At 39.7% G+C, this 23,468-nt stretch overlaps 2 protein-coding genes across 2 annotated transcripts; one reads left to right on the top strand and one right to left on the bottom strand.

Annotated features, from left to right (window-relative positions):
- Window positions 1-1,211: 1,211 nt before the first annotated feature.
- Window positions 1,212-7,030, bottom strand: eri2 (ERI1 exoribonuclease family member 2). Its single transcript, XM_034197799.1, has 9 exons — window positions 6,885-7,030; window positions 5,577-5,638; window positions 5,374-5,454; window positions 5,159-5,286; window positions 4,880-5,042; window positions 4,513-4,613; window positions 4,105-4,186; window positions 3,926-4,014; window positions 1,212-3,044 (listed from the first exon to the last, which is right to left on the bottom strand). Exons 1-9 carry the CDS (start codon window positions 6,905-6,907, stop codon window positions 1,611-1,613), a joined length of 2,163 nt encoding a protein of 720 aa, XP_034053690.1. The 5' UTR covers window positions 6,908-7,030; the 3' UTR covers window positions 1,212-1,610.
- Window positions 7,031-7,325: 295 nt separating this feature from the next.
- Window positions 7,326-21,942, top strand: LOC117533838 (RNA exonuclease 5-like). Its single transcript, XM_034197802.1, has 19 exons — window positions 7,326-7,419; window positions 8,479-8,737; window positions 8,871-8,997; window positions 9,544-9,664; window positions 10,050-10,157; window positions 10,284-10,372; window positions 10,910-11,025; window positions 11,165-11,303; window positions 11,602-11,696; window positions 11,784-11,886; window positions 12,016-12,113; window positions 12,570-12,678; window positions 14,130-14,240; window positions 15,908-16,045; window positions 16,259-16,351; window positions 19,881-20,211; window positions 20,298-20,467; window positions 21,550-21,659; window positions 21,748-21,942. Exons 2-19 carry the CDS (start codon window positions 8,487-8,489, stop codon window positions 21,800-21,802), a joined length of 2,364 nt encoding a protein of 787 aa, XP_034053693.1. The 5' UTR covers window positions 7,326-7,419; window positions 8,479-8,486; the 3' UTR covers window positions 21,803-21,942.
- Window positions 21,943-23,468: the final 1,526 nt, after the last annotated feature.

The following is a 23,468-nucleotide window of genomic DNA, read 5'->3' as shown; positions in this document are numbered from 1 at the left end:
AAAGGTAAAACATTTAACGGACATTAAAAAGTGTTTACTTTACTGTGAAATACAGAAATCAATTAATCAGATTTGTTGGGACATTTCAACTTGATAGCACTAAATTAATTGTCCAAACAAACAATAATAGATTTGATAGAAAATGGTTTCAGTCAATTAAATGACAACTTTGATTTGTTCTGCTAAAGGTATAAAAATAGTTCTCTGTTTTCATAAGCATCTATTTAGATCTTTTTTCTTCTTCAAACAAAACATAAGAACACATTTGATAAAACACAATGTTTGTCTTTGTGGGGATATAAAAACACCCAAATCTCTATTACGGAGGTAAAACACACCTTCTTATCTTATTTTTCTCCAACAAGTTAAAGCTTGTGTTTGGGCTTAGAACAATTGATAATGCCAGCAAGCGTAAGGGACAGGTTGCAAACAAAAAATCCAACTCAGGGTTCAAATTATTTTCCAATAATCTAAAATACACTAAATCTAACGAGCCTCCCTCCAAATCCCCTTCCCAAACTATAATTAAAAACGTCAACACACCACAATGAACGTAAAACAACAAATTGGTGTTGTTAGTACTCACAGCTGTCAAACTAGCAGATAACTTGCAGGTAGACAGTTTGGCCATCCCAAAAGTATTGGTTTAAGTTATTTAAGGCCTGCAGCTATATCTTTTTTTGTCAGAGCATTGGATTAACTGCTGAGATTCTAAAAGTATTTCAACAAGTACAACCATGTTCCCCCTTAAATACATTCCCAACCCTCGCTTTTAAAGGTCCCATGTCATGCTTTTCCGGTTATTACCCGTCCCCTTGAGTGTTATGAAGGTTTTTCTGCATGTAAACGGTCTGCAGAGTCAAAACCCCTCAAAGTACACCCTGTAGCGAGTAAAACTCTAACACAGAAAATACCTGTCTGTGCTGCCCCAGAACGCCTCGTTGGGGATTTCTCATTTTCCATTTGTTTCTTCCTGGGTACTCTGACATGGGGATACCGAGGCCACACCCTCTGCCAGCATTTCACGAAACAAAGCCTCCCAAACCTTTCAGCGATTCATGCCGGATATGTACAGCGTAGGGCACTGAAGAACGATGCTGTTCCTACTTTGTTTGGACCAGCGGGAGATTCGGGTACAAACCTGTAAGTATTCATTGTTGTTTTTTTATTTATGATGTTTAAAACAATCAAGGTATCTACCACGACTGTTTAAATGGGTAAACGTTTTTCGGGCTACCACGTTGGGATCGTGGAGAAATGCTCTCCGCAGACCCATGCTCACAGCGCTATAAACCTTTTTCTTACTCAATATCAAGCCACACTTATTGTTTTTACTTCGGCTGTGAGTGTTTGTGTGTGCTCAGGATGAGTTTCGCTTGTTCTTCTGTATCGCAGACACGGAAGCCTGTCTGCTCCTCGTAGCAGCGAGCTGACCAATCAGAGCACACTGGGCTCACAGGGGGGCAGGAGCTCCAACAAGCCGTTTAGGACAGAGAGTGAATACACATACTATACAGAGATGCTGTATGAGAAACCAATGTGAGTTTGGAACATTGCACAATATAAATCTATTCTAGTAGATCAGTAGAAATGGCCATGACGTGGGACCTTTAATAGCTCTTTCTCAGCAGGGTTAGGGGTGGAGGACGGCTCAGAGAGGAGTTGATCTGACAGAGTGACACAGAGGAACCGACTGCAGGAGCGACCACTAAACTGCTCTTCATCACAGCCGACTCCCACTTAAAGAACTCGCAGCCTTTCTGGATCCTCCCTCCGCTGCCTGAGCGCCGAACCGGGCAGCAGAAGAACCCTCGTCCGTGGTTCGGACCCCCGTTAGAAACCAGCTGACGTTTTGCACGACGCCCACACCCACACAGAGGGGATGTGATCCTCTGACCTACTCTCTTTGATATAGAAAATGAGGATTGATTGAGTGAGTTGGTGGACAAAGAGGCGAGGACAGTCTTGGAAAAAGAGTCACCGGTGGAAGAAACCGAGGTTTTAGTTGCGTCGGTGTAGATGGTGAAGGAAGATCGTGGAGTCTCTTTGGGCTTTGGGTGTTGTGTGACGACTGCTCTGGGCTTGATAAATGAAGTGAAAGGGGTGGAGGTCTTTTCTGGGACGAAGGGTTTGTGCTTGACTCGAGAGGATGTGTTTAATAATTGAGTCATTTTGTTAAACGAATATGAGTTTTCTTGTGCTGGTAGAGAGGTTTTAAGTCCCGTTTTGTAATTTGATTTGTCCGAGGGCACTGCTCTAGGCACAGCAAAAGTACTGTGCTCCGAGATTGTTGAATGCTGCCTCATTTCATGTAAGTTATTGGACACATTAATGTGGGGTAGGATTTTGTTTGTAGGTAGAGACGTTGTTGATGATTCACCGGTCATATTATGAATTTTAAAGTTGTCAACAATGCTCTTTGTTTCTCTTATTGTGTCCCTTAATGTGACACGACCGCCTGGTAAATGTGCAGCATCAGGCTTTCCCCACACATGAAAATCTGACACATAATCATGATCAAATTCTCTCTCAGTTTCACCAATACTGACACTTTCTTCCTCCAACACCACGTCATCATATGAACCACACCTGTCTTCCGGTTCCACGCAAAATGCTTCCCCATATCCTTCTTCTTCTTCTCTTGTTTTACAGGGCTGGTTTGGCAGATTTGAGAGGCAGCCCAGAGTAGTGGAGCACAGAACAAGACTGGTGGTGTTATTGTGGGGCGAAGGACAGTTTATCCTAACTAAAGAGGAAGTATTAGCCCCTGCTGAAACTGACATCCTGCTGCATCCCATTAGTGGTGTATTTGTACCGTTCAGCAGTGTCTTTGGTGAGATCAGGCTTTGAACAGAGTTCTCCTTTGTGTCTAAATACTTTGTAATGTCCTCTGAACATGATTTTATCTGACGTGATTTAGGAGGAATCTTGGATGATGAAGGTTTTTCTGTGTTAGGTGTGTTTTTCTCTTTATCAGTTTTCGATTGTTCCTTTTTGCTGTCTGCAGTTGTGTTTCCAAACAAGGGTTTGACCATTGATGGCGCCTATAAGCAGAAGATAAGACAAGAGATATCATCAGTAAACCCCTTATTCCTGATTTTTCTTGAAACCACATGGTCAAATAATTCTGTAGTATGTGCTGCGCGGTATAGTCCTGCAAAGGTGGATGACTTACTCCTCCTGTGTGATCAGAAACAATTACTTCATATTTAATAAAACATCAAGCACTTGGTCCCCTTTTATACTGTTTTTCATCAATATATTATAGGTCTCAGATATATACAAAACATGTCTCTGAAGTGTTTGGCTCCAAACACCAAACAGATCAGCATCCCATAATCCCCTCTGTTTCAGCCCTGTTTCCAAAGTGCTGATTCTCTGTCTGTTACTTTAGATGAAAATAAGGAGCCCCTCCCCACGCCCCTCTGAGAGAGATTTGGTTACAAAGAACTCAATGGTGCTCTAGGAGGAGATTCAGGTAATAAGGTGGGGGGGGGTTACCTTGGTTGCTGATTGGCTAATGGTTACACAAGCCAACAAATCGTTATGACATCACAAAGTGGCCAAAATCTGATCAGCTCATTTTCAGACAGGTTTTTATAGAAATGGATCAGGATAAAAAGAGAGAATCTTTGTTCCTCAAACTTTCAGAGTCTCTTTCCACAGAGGGGACACATTGATTTTGCATAATAGGTGACCTTTAAGTTAAACCAAGTAAAGGACTTGAATATCAATGTTTATGATTCCAACAGTTATAAATTAGTTTATTAACAAAAAAAACCTTCACGAACTATAAAAAAACCCCAATGTAAAACAAGCTTCATCCACGTGGACTTGAACTAAGTTCATTCATAACAGGTTTGATCACGGAGGCAGAATAGGGGAGTTAGGAGTTGAGATGCATCGCTGGACGACGGCCACTCACCTTCTCCAGGCTCCGGGTGATCTTCATCACACACCCATCCCTCATCATCCTCACTGCCAGACAAGCGGTGTTTCGGGAGTCATCCAAACCTGAGGGAAGAGGAAAAACAGCATTAGATTAGGCCTATTTTTGATGTAGATGTATTCTCACAAAAAGTGATCTTTGCTTTATGCTTATACCAGAATGTTCTCGTCCTGAAAACTGTATCCCCAGATCCTGTAGCGCCCCATTCAAGCCTTTGGGTTTCTTGTCATAAAACATCTGAAAATACAGAAAAAATGTGTTAATCGCAACGTGAGCAGGGCTGAAATGATTATGTCTCGTATAACTGATATAGTTATTTAGTAAAAGGTTTTAGCATGGAATATTTAGATACTAAAGAACTTTTTATTTCTTATTACAGTTCGTAACTGGTAACATGACATTTGTAATTGAACACCTTTGTGTTTTTGACTGTTGTCACACTGAATAAGCAAATTAAACCCTGTAGTATTTGGCAACTTAAGATGTACATTTACCAACAAAAGAGTAAGGAAGCATGAAAGAGAAAACCGGTGTAAAGACAAAGCGATTAAACTCCCACTCACCCTGTAGGTTCCTCTCAGGTCTATCCAGCTGTTGAGCACATCAGGTTTATGGAGCTGCTTGCGTTTGCACTCGTACTGCAAGCAAACTCCGAGATCCCAATCTGATATACAACACAGGTGGGAACAAATTACAGTTACATTTATTTTGTTTTTAAACAAATTGATATTTCTTTATTTCATTAAACTAATGCAATTAAGCTACACAGACAATTTCGTATTTAGTGTTCTTGTCTAAGTTTTGTATGTTGTAATGTTTGAAGATATCAATGGCAGTCTAGTTGATGCTTAGTGTGTCTCCAATGCAGGAAATAACCTCACAAGGTAGAGACCAGTTTATTCGTTGTAGACCAATGCAAGTGACTTTTACCTGACCACGTGACGAAAGCACACCGTTTCTGAGAAGGTGAAGGTGCAGAAGATTTCTGTTGTCCGTTTGGAAAGACCAAACCCTTCTCCACCTGCATCTTCTGCAGCCAGCGGTTAAACCGAGAGAGACAGATCTGGAGGGGGATCCCTGCCTCCACTTGCACCTGTTACACAGGGAGACAAACCGGTCAGATATGATGTTACATGCAGTAAAGAAAACAGAACCATAAAAATGCACTGGTGAGTTTGTGGCTTTGCATTTATGACTATACACAGAAACCTGTTTAATCCCGGTCAGCTCAGTGCAGAACTCGGACAGAAGGGGACGCTCTTGGGGTTGGACATAAGTATGAAACTCAGACTCGATCTCCCCTGTGGACGTGTTGAGCAGAACAGCAGGAAACTCAACTGCATAGCGGGAGGAGAGAACATAATATAGGTTATCAGCAATAAAGGGAAAATAATGACATGAAGGTGTTATAGAAGGCTACTCACTAATTTCCTGGCCGTAGTTGGTTTTCTCTTTCCAGCAAGTTGACTCAAAATCGATCACTATTAGGTATGCAAATATTTGGTCTGAAAGGAAACAAGCCGTATAAGTCACAAGTGTAAAAATGTAATGCAGAAGGAAAGTGTACTGGCATGAGGATCAAGTCCAAACTCTGTATGCACATTATCAATACATCAGTCATTCTTACTTGATAATAATGTTTTGGATCCATTTGTTGACTGACTCCTCTGCCTCAGTAGTCCCAGTTCTCTGTGGAGACAGAGAGGGATTCCTCTGTTAATTATTCACCAACATATTGTACTTTGCACAGCTCAACCTGAAACGGTGCCCCATCTTTTCTGGCATTATCAGTACTCTAAAATCAGTTTACAAATATATTACTGGCATCTTGTACAAAGAGTTTGCATTATTTTACGAACAAGTTATACTCAGATTCTATACAACGACTACAAATATAAAGAAAAGAAAAGTGTATTTTTAATCTATTGATTGTAAAAAAAAAATCATTTCTTTATGCTGCACGTAGTTTGAAATGTTCTTGAAAACTATGAAATCTTGTACCAAAAAAGCATTCATCTTCAACAAGCGTTGCCTATGTATGCAAATATATATTTTATATATATATATAATGTTTCTTAATTGGAAATATTCCCTTCATTTTTGCCTATTTCTCTTTCCTTAAACAGAATGACTTTTCAACGTATTTCAGGGTTCATACACTTTTTCACAAATTATTTTCAATGACTTCTCCCTAATTTTCCATGACCAAAAAAATGACTCTCAGCGGTACCACTGAAAAGCAACTACAATCTCTCACCAGCAAAATATCTCATCAGTTAAATGCCATTTTACGTTTCATTACTATACGATACAGTATTTATTATCATTATAGTATCATTATTTCGGCGATTAGATAAAATATAAATTATATTTGATGCAACTTTAGTTACATTTCCATGACTTTTCCAAAACGTTGGGGAAAATATTGTTTTCCATATCTTTTCCAGGGCCTGGAATTAGCATTTTGAATTCCCATGACTTTTCCAGGTTTTTAATGACCGTAAGAACCCTGGTATTTCTTATTGTAAAGTGTGTGATGTGCAATTTGTTCAATACAACATTAATATATAATAAATACGTCTTACGTATTAAGTTAAACCTAATGATGACTGTTAATAGCAGCTACTACTAATATTAGTGGTAGTTTGTATGTTTATGATCAGTAGATTAGTAATTTATAATGTATTCTGTATATTTTATGTTTAGATACTCATCCAATTATAGGTCTTTCTTATTGAGAATATGTAATGGTTTATCTTCGTTTTTAAGTGATTGTGTAATTCCTGTGTAGATTGACTTTCAAAATGCTGCCGTGAGGTAAATAAAGAATCTCCTACAGAAGATACAAAACAACGTGTTAATCTTCTCGGTGTTGTTTATGTTAGCATTAGCTGCTTAGCTCACGTTAAAGGCACTCGGTTAGTCAGTTACTTACTTTGCAAGTTTCTTTGTAGTCATTATGTTGGATATTTCTTACGTTGTTTAAGATTCTTAAAACACGCAGAAAAGGGTCGCGCTGTTTCTTTTCAAATGTCCATCCATCAGTACGAGTTTGATTAACAGGGTCTGATAGTATCGTAAATCAACTGCAGAGAAAAAACATCGATCACAGAAAAAAGGCGGAGTTTATCGAAACAATTAGCATTTCCGGTTTTACCATTGGTTACCAAAACAAAAGCGTAACATACACCAGCCCATAACAAACTATAAACCTTTAAAATAGTGTGAGTATAATCTTTTACGTTTTATATTTTTAAATATGTTCAAATCTACGCAATGCTACCCACATTTACTGATTAAAGGACATTACGGAGTTGACCATTCTTTTATTTTGAACGTCTCTCACCGGAAGTCGTACTAGTTGTTTTTACTTTATATCACAAGTTATAACGTGGAGTGCCCATGTGTTTTTAGCTTCGACCAATGGTGAAAAAACATGAATTTCTAACCTTCAGGACCAATAACATCTGGTATTTACATTTTTTAATTATCGATACCCTTCCCACACGTTTGCCCAACTTATAACTACTCCTTAATAGTAATTGTATATGTGTATATTTCTTTTTTAAAGTATTAGCTAAGCTAGGTGTGTTGGTTTCCTAGTGCAACTGTTACTCTTAATTCCTACTTTAGTTTAAGCGTCTTTGTATACATTTGAAAGCTCAGATACCCTGTTTTAATGCCGAATACATCGATGAATATATTCACCAGTTAATGCATTTTGTTAAAGCTTAAACTGACTTTATTTACCTGACAAATAAAGTAAACGCACCATTATACTGTCACTATACACATCCTTTAATAATGGGATGAAGTAAACCACACCCTTACATGTTCGCAAGTCCACTTGGCTCAATAGTCACTTTGTTGCTTTACTGCTGAAGTAATCAAGATTAATTCAATTCACAACCATGATATTTTAAATATCGTTAACAAAAGTCTGTGTTACTTGTATAATATAATAACACATCATGAAGGGTGAAGTTCTGAGAAATATATTTCGGGATATTTATAATGTTATCAAAATTAGGACATGAAAACCTTCATCTTAAACTACATGTTTAATTTATATTCTTCTGTGTGAATATGTTTGTCTTAGCAAATAGTATCCGCATTGTAATGTGCCGTTAAAAATAAGATTCAAGTAGGGAAATATCTAATCAAAGACTTAGTAAACCACATCTGACGCAAAATTGTTTTTGATATTAAAAATAAGATACATTATTTTTAGCACTACTAAAATGTGGATAACCACAGTGCTCCCCTGTTCTAACTTCACAAGTAAAACAATACAATTCTGTGAATCTTAGATATACTTCTGCTTAAATGTTTTTTGTTTGTTTTTCATGTATTGTGTGTCTTGATATTTGTCTAAGTTGATGTTAAACATGGAGCTGCTCTGATGCCAGTCAAATGTCAGACTTGATCTGACCATTAAAGTAATATCGTATCGAATACTGTTAGACATTTGACAGCCATGACATAATGTAGTTTTCAATATCCTTTTTTACCATCCTTTAAAAACACAGGCTTGAATATGGAGCCCTCATCGGCAGAAGTGACATGCAACGGGAGGAAGAGAAAGAGGATCGCCCCTGCAGCACATGAGGAGGTCAAGAGATTAAAAACAGAGGAAGGAGATGAGACTCTGGAGTCTGAACCCTCCTCTCGCTCACCGAGGATCTCTGTGCTGCCCGACCGCCTTCAACAACCAATAACAGCGAATGATCTGACAGAGCTGCTGCATTACGCCGCTCTGGGGAAAACAGCTGGCGTTGAACAGCCCAGGTAATGACTGTGGTAGTTAGATGTCATGTACTTCATCTGCTTGCATCAAATATGTCTCTATAATGTCCCTGTTCCTGTGCCATAACAATAATCTAAATGATCTTTTTAAAACCCCCCTGTGTGTCTCTTTCAGTTGGTGCCGCCTCCACCATCAGAAGAAGGTCAAAGCTGTGAATGTGGTGATGATAGAGGGGCTGACCCAGAGTCACTTTTACAAACACTACCTCACCCTGCAGCACCTCAGGACCAACTACAGCACTGTGAGTAACCAGGGGACGGAGATGGACCGACTTATTTTAAGATAAATCTTCATTCCCAGTGTTCGTTTTTGGTTTGAACTAGGGATAACGGTGCTATTCAATGATGTGCAGACAGTGGGAAATGAATATTATTATGTATATTCCGATTATTATATTTTAGCCCATTCATTTTTTGGCCAATAATACAAAAGTTATTGCTTGAATACGCCGACTAAACGGCCAAACCTGTCTCCTGTTTGAGGACATTTTACACATTTTCAGAGGAAACCACTGCAATTTGAAATACCATTTAGTTTTTGTAATGTATATGCAAATAAGAGTAAGAGCTAGGGAATATTAACCAGCCATCTCTGCTGTATACATCTTAGCTTTTAGTGTGCTCAGGTGTGCAGAAACTACAGATTATACATCTCTTTTTAAATACAACATTTTAAATATGATAACTGATCCGGTTTCTTCCATGAAAAGCAGGTTATTATCGCTGATTGAACTGAACAATCCTCATTGTGCATCCCTATTTAAAACGTTTGTATCTGCCTGGTTTAGAGGGTCACGTTTACTCCATCCTCCACCGACCTGGCCTCAGGAATCTTCAGCAGTGAAGTTCCTGAGTCAGACGATCCCTCTGTTTCCCAAAGACACAATGGAAGCAGTGATTTACCAAAAGGTGAGAATCTTATGTGGATATGTTTGAAGTAAGTGTGTGTACACTAAGGCAATACATGAACAATGTATCATTAGTATTACATAAGAGTAGCTATTGCTTTGAGTTTGGTTGTCAAGAAAATATAATTTAGCCCAAAGACTTTCCTGAATATTAAAGGCTACTTTTTGAACTTGTGTGATATCCACATTTAATTTGACTGTTACTAGAAATGATCATCTCGTGGGTAATTATCCTCCGTGAACACTTATCCCACAATATCATATTATGTTATTGCGGCTTTTAGTCAAACATTATCATATCTCTCAGCAGTAGTTGTGCTTTAGTTTTCTCACTGTTTTTGATCTTGTTCTTAATTATATTTGTGTGTTATTTAACACTGCTGCAGGCCTGAGGATTCACCCAGTAATCACCAAGTTTGGGACCAAGAGGAGAGGACTGACAGCGTATGTTCTCCCCGAGGAGGAGATGGTCAAGAAACGCTGGCCTGTCAAAGGTGAGACTGTCAATCTGAATATATAGAAAATGTATTTTACAAAAGCTCTTTTTTACCTCGTCCTCACCAGAATGCATTTTCAAATGAATCTTTGTCTATAAAGTATTACTTATTGCTTTTGCACAGGAATGCCAGACTTCCAGGACTTTGTGTGCACAGACAGTGTTGACTGTGTGACTGACAGCAGCCCTCTGTATGGACTCGACTGTGAAATGGTGCGTTGCTCTTTCCCCAAACACCCTGCAACATTTCAGTACAAAACATAGTTTCCATGTGGTACTCTGCACATTACAAAGTACAAAAAACACAGACAGAACACAGAACAGGAAAGCAAACTCAACAACAGCACAGCATGTAATGTCACATTTAAGTGCATGGCAACACTCTATCAGGTCAAAATAAAATGTACTATAAATATGTCTTTAAGGTAGGAACCATCCTTCAAACCAGTCTATCTTTTTAAATAGAGAGACATATGTTAGAATATGTATTATACTTGGAGTCCTTTTGAAAGAAATGTACCACATAACAGAGCTTTTAACATTTGATGCATTTATAATCCAATTGCAGCTCAAACTGTAAAACCACCTCATCTAAATGACAAAAATAAGCCATGTCTAGATTTGGCTTCTTCCTCTCTAGTGGCCACTCCATTTATTAAGCTTTTTCTTAGCAACGTCTCACTGAAAGATGTTCATGTTCTGAGCTCTATAAAGGTTTCTGTAAGCTAATGTCTTCATGTTGTGCTTCAGTGTCTGACAGAGAAGGGTAATGAGTTGGCTCGTGTCTCTCTGGTGGACAGTGATGGGAAGTGTGTTGTGGATGAGCTGGTGAAACCTCCCAACAGAATCATCAACCACTTCACCAGGTACACACACACACTCACACACACACACACTCACTCACTCACTCACTCACAGAAACACTAGTGTATTTTAGATAACAAACATAATTTCAAAACACTTTAAACATTTGTGTTGCCTGCGCTGCTGGCTGCCCTCTGATAGGTTCTCTGGTATAACTGCAGCGATGTTGCGACCAATCACAACAACCCTACGGAATGTTCAGACAAGGCTCAAGACGCTGTTGCCTAGCGATGCAGTCCTGGTGGGACACTCACTAAACAACGACCTCGTCGCTCTGAAAGTGAGTTACTGCGGACATCAATCATTGATTTTAGATGGATATTTTCATTTTGAAGAGGCTCTATTTAAACTTTTATTTAAAGTGTGAAGTTAAAACATGCTGTGTGTGTGTGTGTGTGTGTGTGTGTGTGTGTGTGTGTGTGTGTGTGTGTGTGTGTGTGTGTGTGTGTGTGTGTGTGTGTGTGTGTGTGTGTGTGTGTGTGTGTGTGTGTGTGTGTGTGTGTGTGTGTGTGGTGTGTGTGTGTGTGTGTGTGTGTGTGTGTGTGTGTGTGTGTGTGTGTGTGTGTGTGTCCCCTCAGCTGATCCACCCTCATGTGATCGACACCTCGCTGCTGTACAGGAGAGAGTTCGGACAGAGGTTCAAACTGAAGGTCATCACAGAGTCAGTGCTGAAGTAAGTTTTCTCTCTCTGTGTGCCCGTCTCTCTGTGTCCTTCTCTCTTTCTCTCGTCTAATGATTTACTTTTCCACGTGTGTCCCAGTCGGCAGATACAAACTGAAGAGAAGACGGGTCATAATCCCATCGAGGATGCTTTGGCAGCCCTGGAGCTGGCTCAGTACTTTATAAAGAAAGGACCGCGACAGGTAACTCAACACTTTCTAACACACACACACACACACACATACATACATACATACATACATTCATACATACATACACACACACACACACACACACACAGTTGTTATGATATTTTCTGTGTATGTTCACAGGTAGTAGAGCTTCATATGGAGGAGCTGTGGGGATATAGGATAATAAAGGAGCCTGAAGACTTGGCACCTGCTGAACCTGCACCCCCACAGAGTCAGAGGTAACATACGTTTAAAATCTGTATACCTTTACACAGATGATGTCCATCCTAAGTCACTTCAAACATATCTTTCCCCTGGGTGTTTAGCTTCCATGCTTAGCCAGCATATTTCACCCAAAAATGTAGCTTTTTGTGATAAAAAAGAAATGACATTAACCTTCTCAGACACACATATGAACCCAGACATGTTTGAGTCAATCTACAAATCTCTCCAACTGCTGTATAGTCTGTCTTTACCTGGATTATCTACTTCTATGTTTATGCTATAATTATCCCACAGGGTATTTTCAACAAAATAGAAATGGTTTATGTAGTTGAAAATCTGCATGATAATCTGAAACAATAGATTAAGGGGATAATAATAACTTAAATCTCTAACAAAATGATCTGACAAATGTTGGTCCATCGTTACTAATATAAAGGTTTTCCGATTCTCCGTCTTTATTTCTCGTGCAGGTTTCCTGACGTTCTACAAAGACATGGCCGGTCTGTTGCCTTTTTAGGGAAGCGCTCTGACATCGCTCTGGATCTGTCCAATCAGCAGTGGTTCAACTCTGACAAGGAGGTGAGACATTTTCCTGATCACACACTAAGGCCCAATCCCAAACCACACCCTACCCCTCCGTTCACGCGGAGGGTCCGCCACATTAAGTGCTGTTCCAAACCAACGGGTGTGGAGCGGTGTGGAGGGGGAGTGGGCTATCAAGCCCTCAAACAGCGAGTCTGCAGCGGTGCTAACTTGAGACCGGTCTCTACCTGACCGGAGTCACGCTGTGTGTGTCCGTCAGGAAACACGCTGTTAACAAGTAGTTCCTGCAAACATCCACTGATAAACTGCGATGTTAACAACCTCATGATGACCTCATATGTTTTAACTTAGGATCATACCTGTGTTTAGTCTAGAAAAAGGTAAATGTGTGCATTTTATTATAAAGTTGTGTATATTTACAGATTGTTGCAAAAACTAAGAAGCTTATAAACATCAGGTTTAAAACTAAAAGAGCTTTACAAAAAAGTAACACAATGAAAGATGTTTAGAGTTTTATTTTAGTTATTAATTTGAATATTTTGTCTAAGAGATGCTGATTTGAAACCGTTGTTACATACAGTTACGGCATTTCCTGCTTCTGCCGGAGAGAGGGGAGTTTGTCCCAAAGCGAGAGTTCACTCTGTCACGGAGGAGGAGTGTGTAGGGGATAGGGTGTAGGGTGTGGTTTGGGATTGGGCCTAAATCTGCTTGGTTTTCTTCCCAAAAATGAGCATTGATCCTCTGTTTTCGTTGTGACACAGCAAGTGGTTATAAAAGGACTTCTGGTTTAACTACTTGTTGGATATAAGAATCCCTGTTTGAGAAAAGTAGCGTTGGTTGTTAGGTTACATACAGAAAAGATGACGATAGATAGATTTATACTTTATTAATCACAATTTGGGAAATTATTTTTGTTACAGGAGCAGTGTGTTCAACAATACACATACTTAAAAAATGGAATAGAGTTAACAATTAGAAATAAAATTAAAAAATAGTATGTCAAATATAAAAAATTCTGGATAACTAAAATGTTCTTTAAAAAAGTAAAAAATACAGGAATATAGGCTTATACTGTCTATACATATAATAGTATACGTATGTACAGTATGAACGATGTGGATTGAGTATTAAGGATTTCTTAACCTCAGAAACACTAGAATGAAGTTTGATCAGATTCGTTTTTAAGGATTTGCTTCTATAATGCCAAATACAAAATAAAATGTTAGACTTCCTATCTCATCTTAAAAATGACGATAGGAAGTTAAGAATCAAATCTTTTGTGGTTTATCTGCCTTGTGTAAAAAAAAAGTATATAAAGTCACAAGGAGAGGAACTGAGGATAACACGGCTCTTTTTAAGAGATGACTTTATAGATTACTGAGTATTTTATAGGGCAATAAACATGCATTGGTTTTCCTTGTCCTCTGTCTTTTCCCATCATAACTCAATTCCTCTTCATCACTGTGACCTCATCTCGTCTCCTTCAGGTCTTAGCGTCTTTCCGGGGGCAGACCAGGTGTCCGTTCCTCTCCGTGCTCCAGCTCCCTTCCCTCTCCAGCCATCTGAAGAAAAGCTTCCCCCACCTGGAGCAGCAGAGGGTGAGGCCTTTATTCATGTCTCTTCTACATCAACATGTGTCCCCTCTTCTTCATGTCTCTTCTACATCAACATGTGTCCCCTCTTCTTCATGTCTCTTCTACATCAACATGTGTCCCCTCTTCTTCATGTCTCTCTACATCAACATGTGTCCCCTCTTCTTCATGTCTCTTCTACATCAACATGTGTCCCCTCTTCTTCATGTCTCTTCTACATCAACATGTGTCCCCTCTTCTTCATGTCTCTTCTACATCAACATGTGTCCCCTCTTCTTCATGTCTCTTCTACATCAACATGTGTCCCCTCTTCTTCATGTCTCTTCTACATCAACATGTGTCCCCTCTTCTTCATGTCTCTTCTACATCAACATGTGTCCCCTCTTCTTCATGTCTCTTCTACATCAACATGTGTCCCCTCTTCTTCATGTCTCTTCTACATCAACACGTGTCCCCTCTTCTTCATGTCTCTTCTACTTCAACATGTGTCCCCTCTTCTTCATGTCTCCTCTACATTAACATGTGTCCCCTCTTCTTCATGTCTCTTCTACATCAACATGTGTCCCCTCTTCTTCATGTCTCTTCTACATCAACATGTGTCCCCTCTTCTTCATGTCTCTTCTACATCAACATGTGTCCCCTCTTCTTCATGTGTCTTCTACATCAACATGTGTCCCCTCTTCTTCATGTCTCTTCTACATCAACATGTGTCCCCTCTTCTTCATGTCTCTTCTACTTCAACATGTGTCCCCTCTTCTTCATGTGTCTTCTACATCAACATGTGTCCCCTCTTCTTCATGTCTCTTCTACATCAACATGTGTCCCCTCTTCTTCATGTCTCTTCTACTTCAACATGTGTCCCCTCTTCTTCATGTCTCCTCTACATTAACATGTGTCCCCTCTTCTTCATGTCTCTTCTACATCAACATGTGTCCCCTCTTCTTCATGTCTCTTCTACATCAACATGTGTCCCCTCTTCTTCATGTCTCTTCTACATCAACATGTGTCCCCTCTTCTTCATGTGTCTTCTACATCAACATGTGTCCCCTCTTCTTCATGTCTCTTCTACATCAACATGTGTCCCCTCTTCTTCATGTCTCTTCTACATCAACATGTGTCCCCTCTTCTTCATGTCTCTTCTACATCAACATGTGTCCCCTCTTCTTCATGTCTCTTCTACATCAACATGTGTCCCCTCTGTGGAAAGAGACTCTGAAAGTGTCAGGAAAAAAGATTCTCTCTTTTTGTCCTGATCCATTTCTATAAAAACCTGTCTGAAAATGAGCTGATCAGATTTTGGCCACTTTTGTCTTGTGTAACCATTAGCCAATCAGCAACCAAGGCAACCCCCCCCCCCCACTTTATCACCTGAATCTCCTCCTAGAGCACCATTGAGTTCTTTGTAACCAAATCTCTCTCAGAGGGGCGTGGGGAGGGGCTCCTTGTTTTCATCTAAAGTCACAGACAGAGAATCAGCACTTTGGAAACAGGGCTGAAACAGAGGGGATTATGGGTAATGCTGCAATGATCTGTTTGGTGTTTGGAGCCAAACACTTCAGAGACATGTTCTGTATAATCTGAGACCTGTAATATATTGATGAAAAACAGTATAATAGGGGACCTTTAAGTGTTTATTTCTTAATGCTTCACTAAGTGCGTGTGTTACCCCCCAGGTGTGTGCTCACCTCAGAGATCTGTGTGTGGTGTTGGCCGGTCCACTTCCTGCTGGATCCTCTGAACAGGAAGTGAGGCGCCTGTTTCGCTGCTGTGGACCGCTTCGAAATATCAAAATGTTGAACACAACTGTCCGGGTATATCTCACATACATTATCCTTCATTTTATGTTAAATAAACTGTATTTTTGTCACAGATTTAACGAAATACCTCTTATATATGGTGATAATTACTGCTTTAGTTCCTCCTAAACTAGAACAGTAGAAGCTACAGCAGTAAACATGATTTCTATATTTTTGGATGCCATTTATAAACATTATCTTTATATCTTGACACTGTTTGTTCCCCAGGTTCATGCAGAGGTGGAGTTTGAGCTTCTGGAGGGAGCTGAGCTGGCTGTAAAAACGTTGAATGGACTCAACATGCAGGGACAGTCCATCAAGGTAACTCTTTTGCACTTTTTTTCTGTTTAAAACTTGAATAACACTCTTTATATTTACTTTTTTCATCTTATCCTTTATCTTTGTTTGTATTGCTTTTACATACGCTGTGTTCATGTCCTTGAGCCTTACTCTCATTGTATCTGCCTTCTCTGTTTTGCACTGCCTTGCTAAAGTATTCTCCCTTTTGGTCTTTTCTGTATCCTACTGCATTAAAACCTGTCATTTAAGGTGACTTTTGGAGAGATTTTATTATTCGATGTACACAACATTCCTACCACTTGGAAAATTAAAATATGTTTTAAACAAGAACAAAAAAGAAGTAAAAAAAACGTTGAGTTTGCAAATGTATTCACCCCCAAGTCAATACTTTGTAGAGCAGAGGTTAACCGAATATTTTCCGTCTATTTGCGATCTTTTTTTATAATGACGGAAAAATCTGAAAGCAGTCCATCATTTTGACAGATTAGAACAAATTCAGAACAGCGCCAAAGCTTCCCCGCAGCGAGGCTCCGGTGTTATGCATGCCCGCCAAAAAGGAGATGATATCGTTTCCAAACCTAACTTTGCCGTACAAATCATCAGTGGCGTTTTCTCCTGGAGGCCAAGGGAAGCCAGGCTTCCCCTGGTTTTTCGGATTGTAGTTATAGTTTTAATAAATAAATAAAAACACTTCGTTTAGTTTAGGAAATTCTTTGTTGTGTTGCTGCTGGCCCGTCTCTCCCCCATTCTCATTGAGTATTTTACAAAGAGTGAAACAGCGCCCCTCTAGATGTTATGGTGAAACAGTAGATTGCACTCTCTGTTGCGAGGGGAGGCCAGCCGAAATTGGCTTCCCTTGGTGAAAAAAAATGGAGGGATTGACCAATCAGATTAGGCTCACGTCATGCCCCTGCCAACATGTGATTAGTCAGGGCCATGCCAAGGGAAGCCAGAGGCGGCTGGGATTTCTCCATAGGATTTAGGAAAATAGCTCGAAATAAGGTCAGTGGAAAACGAACCTGTTAGATAAATGCACGTTTTGTTCAGTCGGATAATATCCACATGTCTACTCTACTTTTATAATTTTCTAATCATAAATCGAATCGATAGATAGATAGCGTCTCTGCACCACTCTCACCGCCGTTAGAAAGTAGCAAGCGACTAAAGCAAGTGCAATTATGGAAGGTGGAGATTTGGAGTATTTCATCAAAAGTAATTGTACTAAACTTCCGCTACAGCAGCAACAACAAATACAATCTGATGACAGGCCAATGCCCAAACTGGAGCTGAGTACAGCGAGGAAAAAAGGAGCGAATCGGACGTAAAACGTTAAAGGTCTCCTGATTTAGTTTGTGAATGAATGCTTATTAGAGTTTCGGCTGGAGAGTGCGTGCGGACTGTCGGTTAGATCAGTGTTTTTCAAAGTGGGGGCCCGTCAGGGGGGTCACGCAAAGTTTAAGGGAAAGGGAAAGTTACATTTTTTTTAAAAGATGTTATTAATAACTGCATATCTATCAATCTATGTATCCTTTGATGCCAATCTTTTAATATTTTTATTTATTAATATTTTATTTTTAATTATTTATTTTATTTATTTAATTATTTTTAAATCACACGACCGCCCTTCAAGCCAATCAGAATCGACCTGCCGCTACTGAGAGTGAAACTGAGTTTCTGCTCAGCTTTTGGAGCAAGTGAATATTTCGCTCTGCAGCTGGATGAGAGCACGGATGTAGCAAATATTGATGTTTATATATATGAATATAAATATGTTTATTGTTAATATTACTGTTGAATATTATATATAATATTATTAAGGCATAAGTAGCTTTCAAAAATGCTAAAAATATATGTTAATTGTTCATATTACTGTTCAAAATCATATAATATGCCTTGGGTCTCGTCTTGCTGCTTCCCTGATGGCTTCCACAGGATTGTAGCTGACATCCTCGTGGATTCATCTTCTTATTACAGACACATGCATTTCCTAGCATTCGGTCTATATGCTGTAAAATGTATTATCTCTTCGATTTACACACGGCATCTATTGCACGTCTGTCCGTCCTGGGAGAGGGATCCCTCCTTTGTTGCTCTCCCTGAGGTTTCTCCCATGTTCCCTTTAAACTGTGGGTTTTCTCTGGAAGTTTTTCCTTGTACGATGTGAGGGTCTAAGGACAGCAGAGGGTCTAAGGACAGAGGGTCTAAGGACAGAGGGTGTCATTTTTCTCATACTGATATTCTGAACAATCTGTGCTGTTGTATTTGCTGTAAAGTGTCTCTACGTAGGCTATTTTTATTATATGTACAGCACTTTGGCTCGACCAAAAATCGTTTATAAATGTGCTATATAAATAAAACTTGATTTGATTTTGATTTGTACGGTTTTTTTTTGTTCTGAGAAAAAACTCAGAATTCTGATTTTAAAGTCAGGATTTTTTTTCTCCCAAAAAAAAAAACATTTTTTTTAAAAATCCTCACAAAAAAATAATGTATGTGGCCCTAATCCTCTTCCGTAGATTTTAATATTATAAAGACAGAAATCACTTTAAAAATGCTTTAAAAATATGTTTATTGTTGATATTACTGTTTAATATTGTGTTAAGAATGTTTATAACAGAAGACACAATGCATGTAATGAATGACAAACAAAAAATAAATACAAACATTTTTTAGAAGAATAACTGATTATTAATTATTAATACAAATATATATTAAGAAAATGTATTAAGCTGTATGATTAATTTGTCATATTTTCCATCATAATGTACTCATCATTTAAAAAAAAAAAATTTGCAACAAGGGGACCTTGGCATGGCAAAGTTTGGGAACCCCTGGGTTAGATAACAGGCGTGTGTAAGTCCTGCATCTGTATGATACAAATGTGTGTAAAATGATACCGGGTGCTGTAATCACTCATCTGGTTACGTTATCACATTGACCACCACACCCCCGACCCAAAAGAAAGGACGTATTATTGGCTTCCCCTCATTTTTCCCCACGCCACGCTACTGCAAATAATTGAACTGTCTGAGTGCTTTACGCTGTGGCGCGCTCCCGCGAGGTGCAGTGGGCATGCATAACACCGGCGCTAACAGTTCACGAGTCACTCCCCCCCCCCCCCCTCCGTCAGAGTTGTGTACAGACCGACGGGTAATAATGGATTGTGACGGAAATGTTACGATCCTGTCAGTCAAAATGGCGGGCAGCGCAACCTCTGTTGTAGAGCCACCTGTACATACAGCTTGTACAGTTTGTATTCTTTATTTATCTTTTGAAACAAGCTTATTTTTCTTAACTTAACCCATTTGGACTCTTTTGTGTGGGTCCATTAACTAAAATCTACCTAAATTACAGGTTTTAATGCAATAAAATATGAAAAATGCATAGGGGCAAAGCACTGTTTCCTATCGTATTGTCCTTTAAAACACTGTTAAGAAAAGTGCTTAATAATTCAAGTTGAATATGATGTTACTTTTTTTTGAACTTCTTCCCAAACTCTGTAGACTGCTGATTGTTCAACAACAACTTTTCTTATTTGTACCTTCTCCAGGTCCAGCGTCCTGTCTACGAGTCGATGCTGGACGCCGATCTGACTCTCGATGCTTTGATGTGTGACAACAACACTCACCTCTATGCTGTTAAACTAAACTCCAGTATGGCTGACAGCGTACACATTTCTGAAAGAGTCAATGGACATACGTTAAATGCCAAATGTTCAGATGTTGCTTCTGTTCAAAAAGTAAACGGTCAACATTCGCAACCAAAGACGAAATCTAAGCTGTCTGAGGAGACGGTCAGAGAGACGTTTGGTCTCTTTGGTTCAGTGGAGAGAGTCGCCCTGCTGCAACAATCTGGAAAACATGCAAGACATGCAATCATAAGTGAGTAAAACCACGATATTATTCATTAGGAATAGAGTCTAACTAACTTTCTGTGCGTCGCTAACATATATGTCTCTGGTTGGCAGGGTTTGAAAGCTCAGAGGGGAAACGTGCAGCTCTCAGCTCCTCTGAAGATCTCAGGAAGGAGAACTACCTCGTCTGTCCTTCACTAACTCCTCACCACCTTCCCTCCTGGACGGCAGTAACAACACCGACCACCTCAGAGGAGAGGAGCCACATGCACATAAGCTCTCAGGTAAAGATGGTTGTATTATACGCTTTAAATATATCGTCACTTATCAGAAAAAGGAGTCAAACCCAGTGTAAATGTGTGTCTTTTTTTTTTGACATGCTAACACATTGCGGTGTAGCTGAGCCCAACTTGAACAGATGAATATAGATCAAAGTCTGACTAAAGGTGCATCTCACATCGTTAAATTAAATCCTTGCTTCCCTCACTTGCGTCGTTTCCCTGCCTCTAGTCCCTCCCACCAGGGAAGCATGGAGAGACGCAAGGAAACCACGAGAAGCAGGGAAATGAGTTTTAAGAGCAATGGGACGTTGTTTCCTCCGGAGCGTCACGTGAAGCGACATCCGTTTGTGATGACGCCGCACAGCTGATCGTCTGATGGCAGCCAGATCAGTGCATGCGCTGCATCGTCCAATCAGTGAGCGATACACAGTAAGGGGGCGGGGCGAGTGTCTGAGGATTTCACCAAAGGTAGTTCCTCGATTATCGCTCCTCCGTTATCACTCCTCGATCCTCTGGCAAAAATAAGGGCAGTAGGACGCTACTCAAGATGGCGCAGACAAATCAACTTCCGGTGAGACCGAGACCGAGGAAATGAAAAATAACCGAAGTGAAACGCACCCTATGTAGAGAAGATTCTAACAAACAGTCTGATTTTAAAGATGGCTGCCATTGCTTTTTCTATTGTACCATCATCTTTTTAGTGGAAAAGCCTCAAAGAATACGTTTATTTTCTATCTCTCCAGAAAGGTGGTGTGAGCACAACAGCATTTAATGTAAAACCATAAAGAGTCTGGTTATGAAAAGGAAACCCAAGACGACAGCTCGAAGCTGTACTGGGAGACCCATAACATCACTGAGGCAGAACAGCCTTTAAGATTGAAGGCATAGTCAATGCTCTGATGATATTTTCTTGACTCAAATAAATGTCAGAGACAAAATTGAGCTTTTGTTACAATAGATTTGACTTTTGCGCCTTAATATGATAAAAAAACAGCGTGCCCATAACACACAATAGTTAGTACTTTCAGATAGTTAATAGACTTTTGAACACATGTAATAATGACTCCAATGTGTGATCTATGCAGGACGAGGAAATGGATCTCCTGATGGGGAAGTTGGACCGCCGGCTACAAAAGCTGTTCAGATATCTCCCAGAAGGCACCTTGTCTGTGGTCGTGCTGCTCGGACACACCAGGTAAGGACTCTGACAGTCCCAGTTAATCTGCTATTAAATCAAATTAAAATATTTCTAAACTTTTCTAATCTTCTCTTCTCCTCCCTAGTGATCACGGTCTCTTTCCTGGTCTGTGCCTTATGGAGGTCAATCAGGAGTCTTAAGGAGAACTGACACCTCTGTGGGAATTAAAATAAACCGGGACTATGATAATATATTCCAGTGCAATGATGCCTTATCTTGTGAAGTGAAAGCAATGAACATGAGTCTTTTTAGAGAATACGAAAATAAAGCTTTGCTGTAAGCCCCCTTTTAGCTCTGAGGCCTGTACTACGAATCCAGTTCAACAGACCCTGGATATGTTTGAGTTACCCGGCTTGACTAACCCAAAACAAACGCGCTCTCGCTAAGCGGTCCTACGACGCTGGTTATCAACTCGGTAACTCAAGCCAGGGTTTCTCTGTCCGGCTGAGTGTGCGTTCACATTAAAAGGGGCGGGGTTAGCAACATTTGACCAATCACAAACATGGACAAGCGTACTGACAGCGTGTTCGAATGCGTACATTAACAGGTTTATGATATCACTGATATCACTAAGACACGAGTGGATCTGACTTTAATTACATTTGACTCGAGTTTTCGTCAACTTAATGTGTTGCTTAAAATAATACTTCTGCATACAGTATGTGACACTGAGTGTTGCACGGCCAGATACGGCTCAGCTGACTCAGATAAGGAAATATATGATACATTATGTGATATGAATGATAATGGGACACATCGACGTCTGCACTCAGTGCCGCGGACTGTACGTAATGTTACTTTGATCCGGTTACTTATGTTGTGGCAGATATTCAAGTAAGCTTTCTTAACGCTAATGTTATAATAGTCAGATTGCTCTGAAGATGGGAGGTGATATTCTATTCATTTTCATGTTCACAGTCAGTTGATTTTTGCCGGCCGTCTTTCCTGCAACGGCAGTTTTTCTGTATTTCCTTTCTCCTGTAATATGACTTGATCGCTTTAAACTCTGCACACTGAGCTCTGATTGGTCAGCAGGCGGTGCTTTCACTGAGGTTAGCCGTTCAGCATTAAGTTACCATGGAGATCTAGCCCGCTAAGAAGTGAACCAGCGTTGTAGGACCGGAAACCCAGAGTTTTCCCTGGAGTTAAATCTTATGATTCCAACAATGCAACATACATAAAATAAAAAAAATAGTACAAGAAATATATAGACACGTAAATAGAATATGATGTATAAAAGAACAGAATGTAAAATTAAATATTGTACAGTAAGATGACAATCACGGTGATAATAACTAGATCAGTAAATTGCAAGATGACAGTTGAATGTTTATCGAGGCACTTTACTTGTTTTTTTTTACTTATTGTAAGTCGCTTTGGATGAAAGCGTTAGCTAGATCAGTGGTTCCCAACCTGGGGGGCGCGACCCCCTTGGGGGGGGCGCCAAAGATTGCAGGGGGGGCGCCAGGCCTAAGATGATTTGAGGCCAAATATCATCTAGAATTTTTTTTTTTTTTTTTACATAGAATTGTAAAGCAATACATGATTGTCACTATAAGCCTTGTCTCTACATTACAATAAAATATAAAAATAATTGATTAATTAATTTGAATACAAATTGAAGTTAGTAGCTATTATAGGCATAAAAAAAAAAAAAAAAATTCTTTCTTTGATAGAAATGTTTCTTCTGCCTGTAAAGTGTCCAAACCGGGCTTGTCTGGATAAGCGCATTTTTAAAACAGTCATTGTCCATGCCGGTTTCAGTTGGATTATTTAACAGGAGTGATTTGGGGGGGCTCTTGGGGA

The sequence above is a fragment of the Gymnodraco acuticeps genome, unplaced genomic scaffold (genome assembly GCF_902827175.1).
Source record: "Gymnodraco acuticeps unplaced genomic scaffold, fGymAcu1.1, whole genome shotgun sequence".
Classification (NCBI taxonomy): Eukaryota; Metazoa; Chordata; class Actinopteri; order Perciformes; family Bathydraconidae; genus Gymnodraco; species Gymnodraco acuticeps.
Note: the sequence above shows the minus strand (reverse complement) of the source record. Positions and strands in the feature narration are given on the sequence as shown.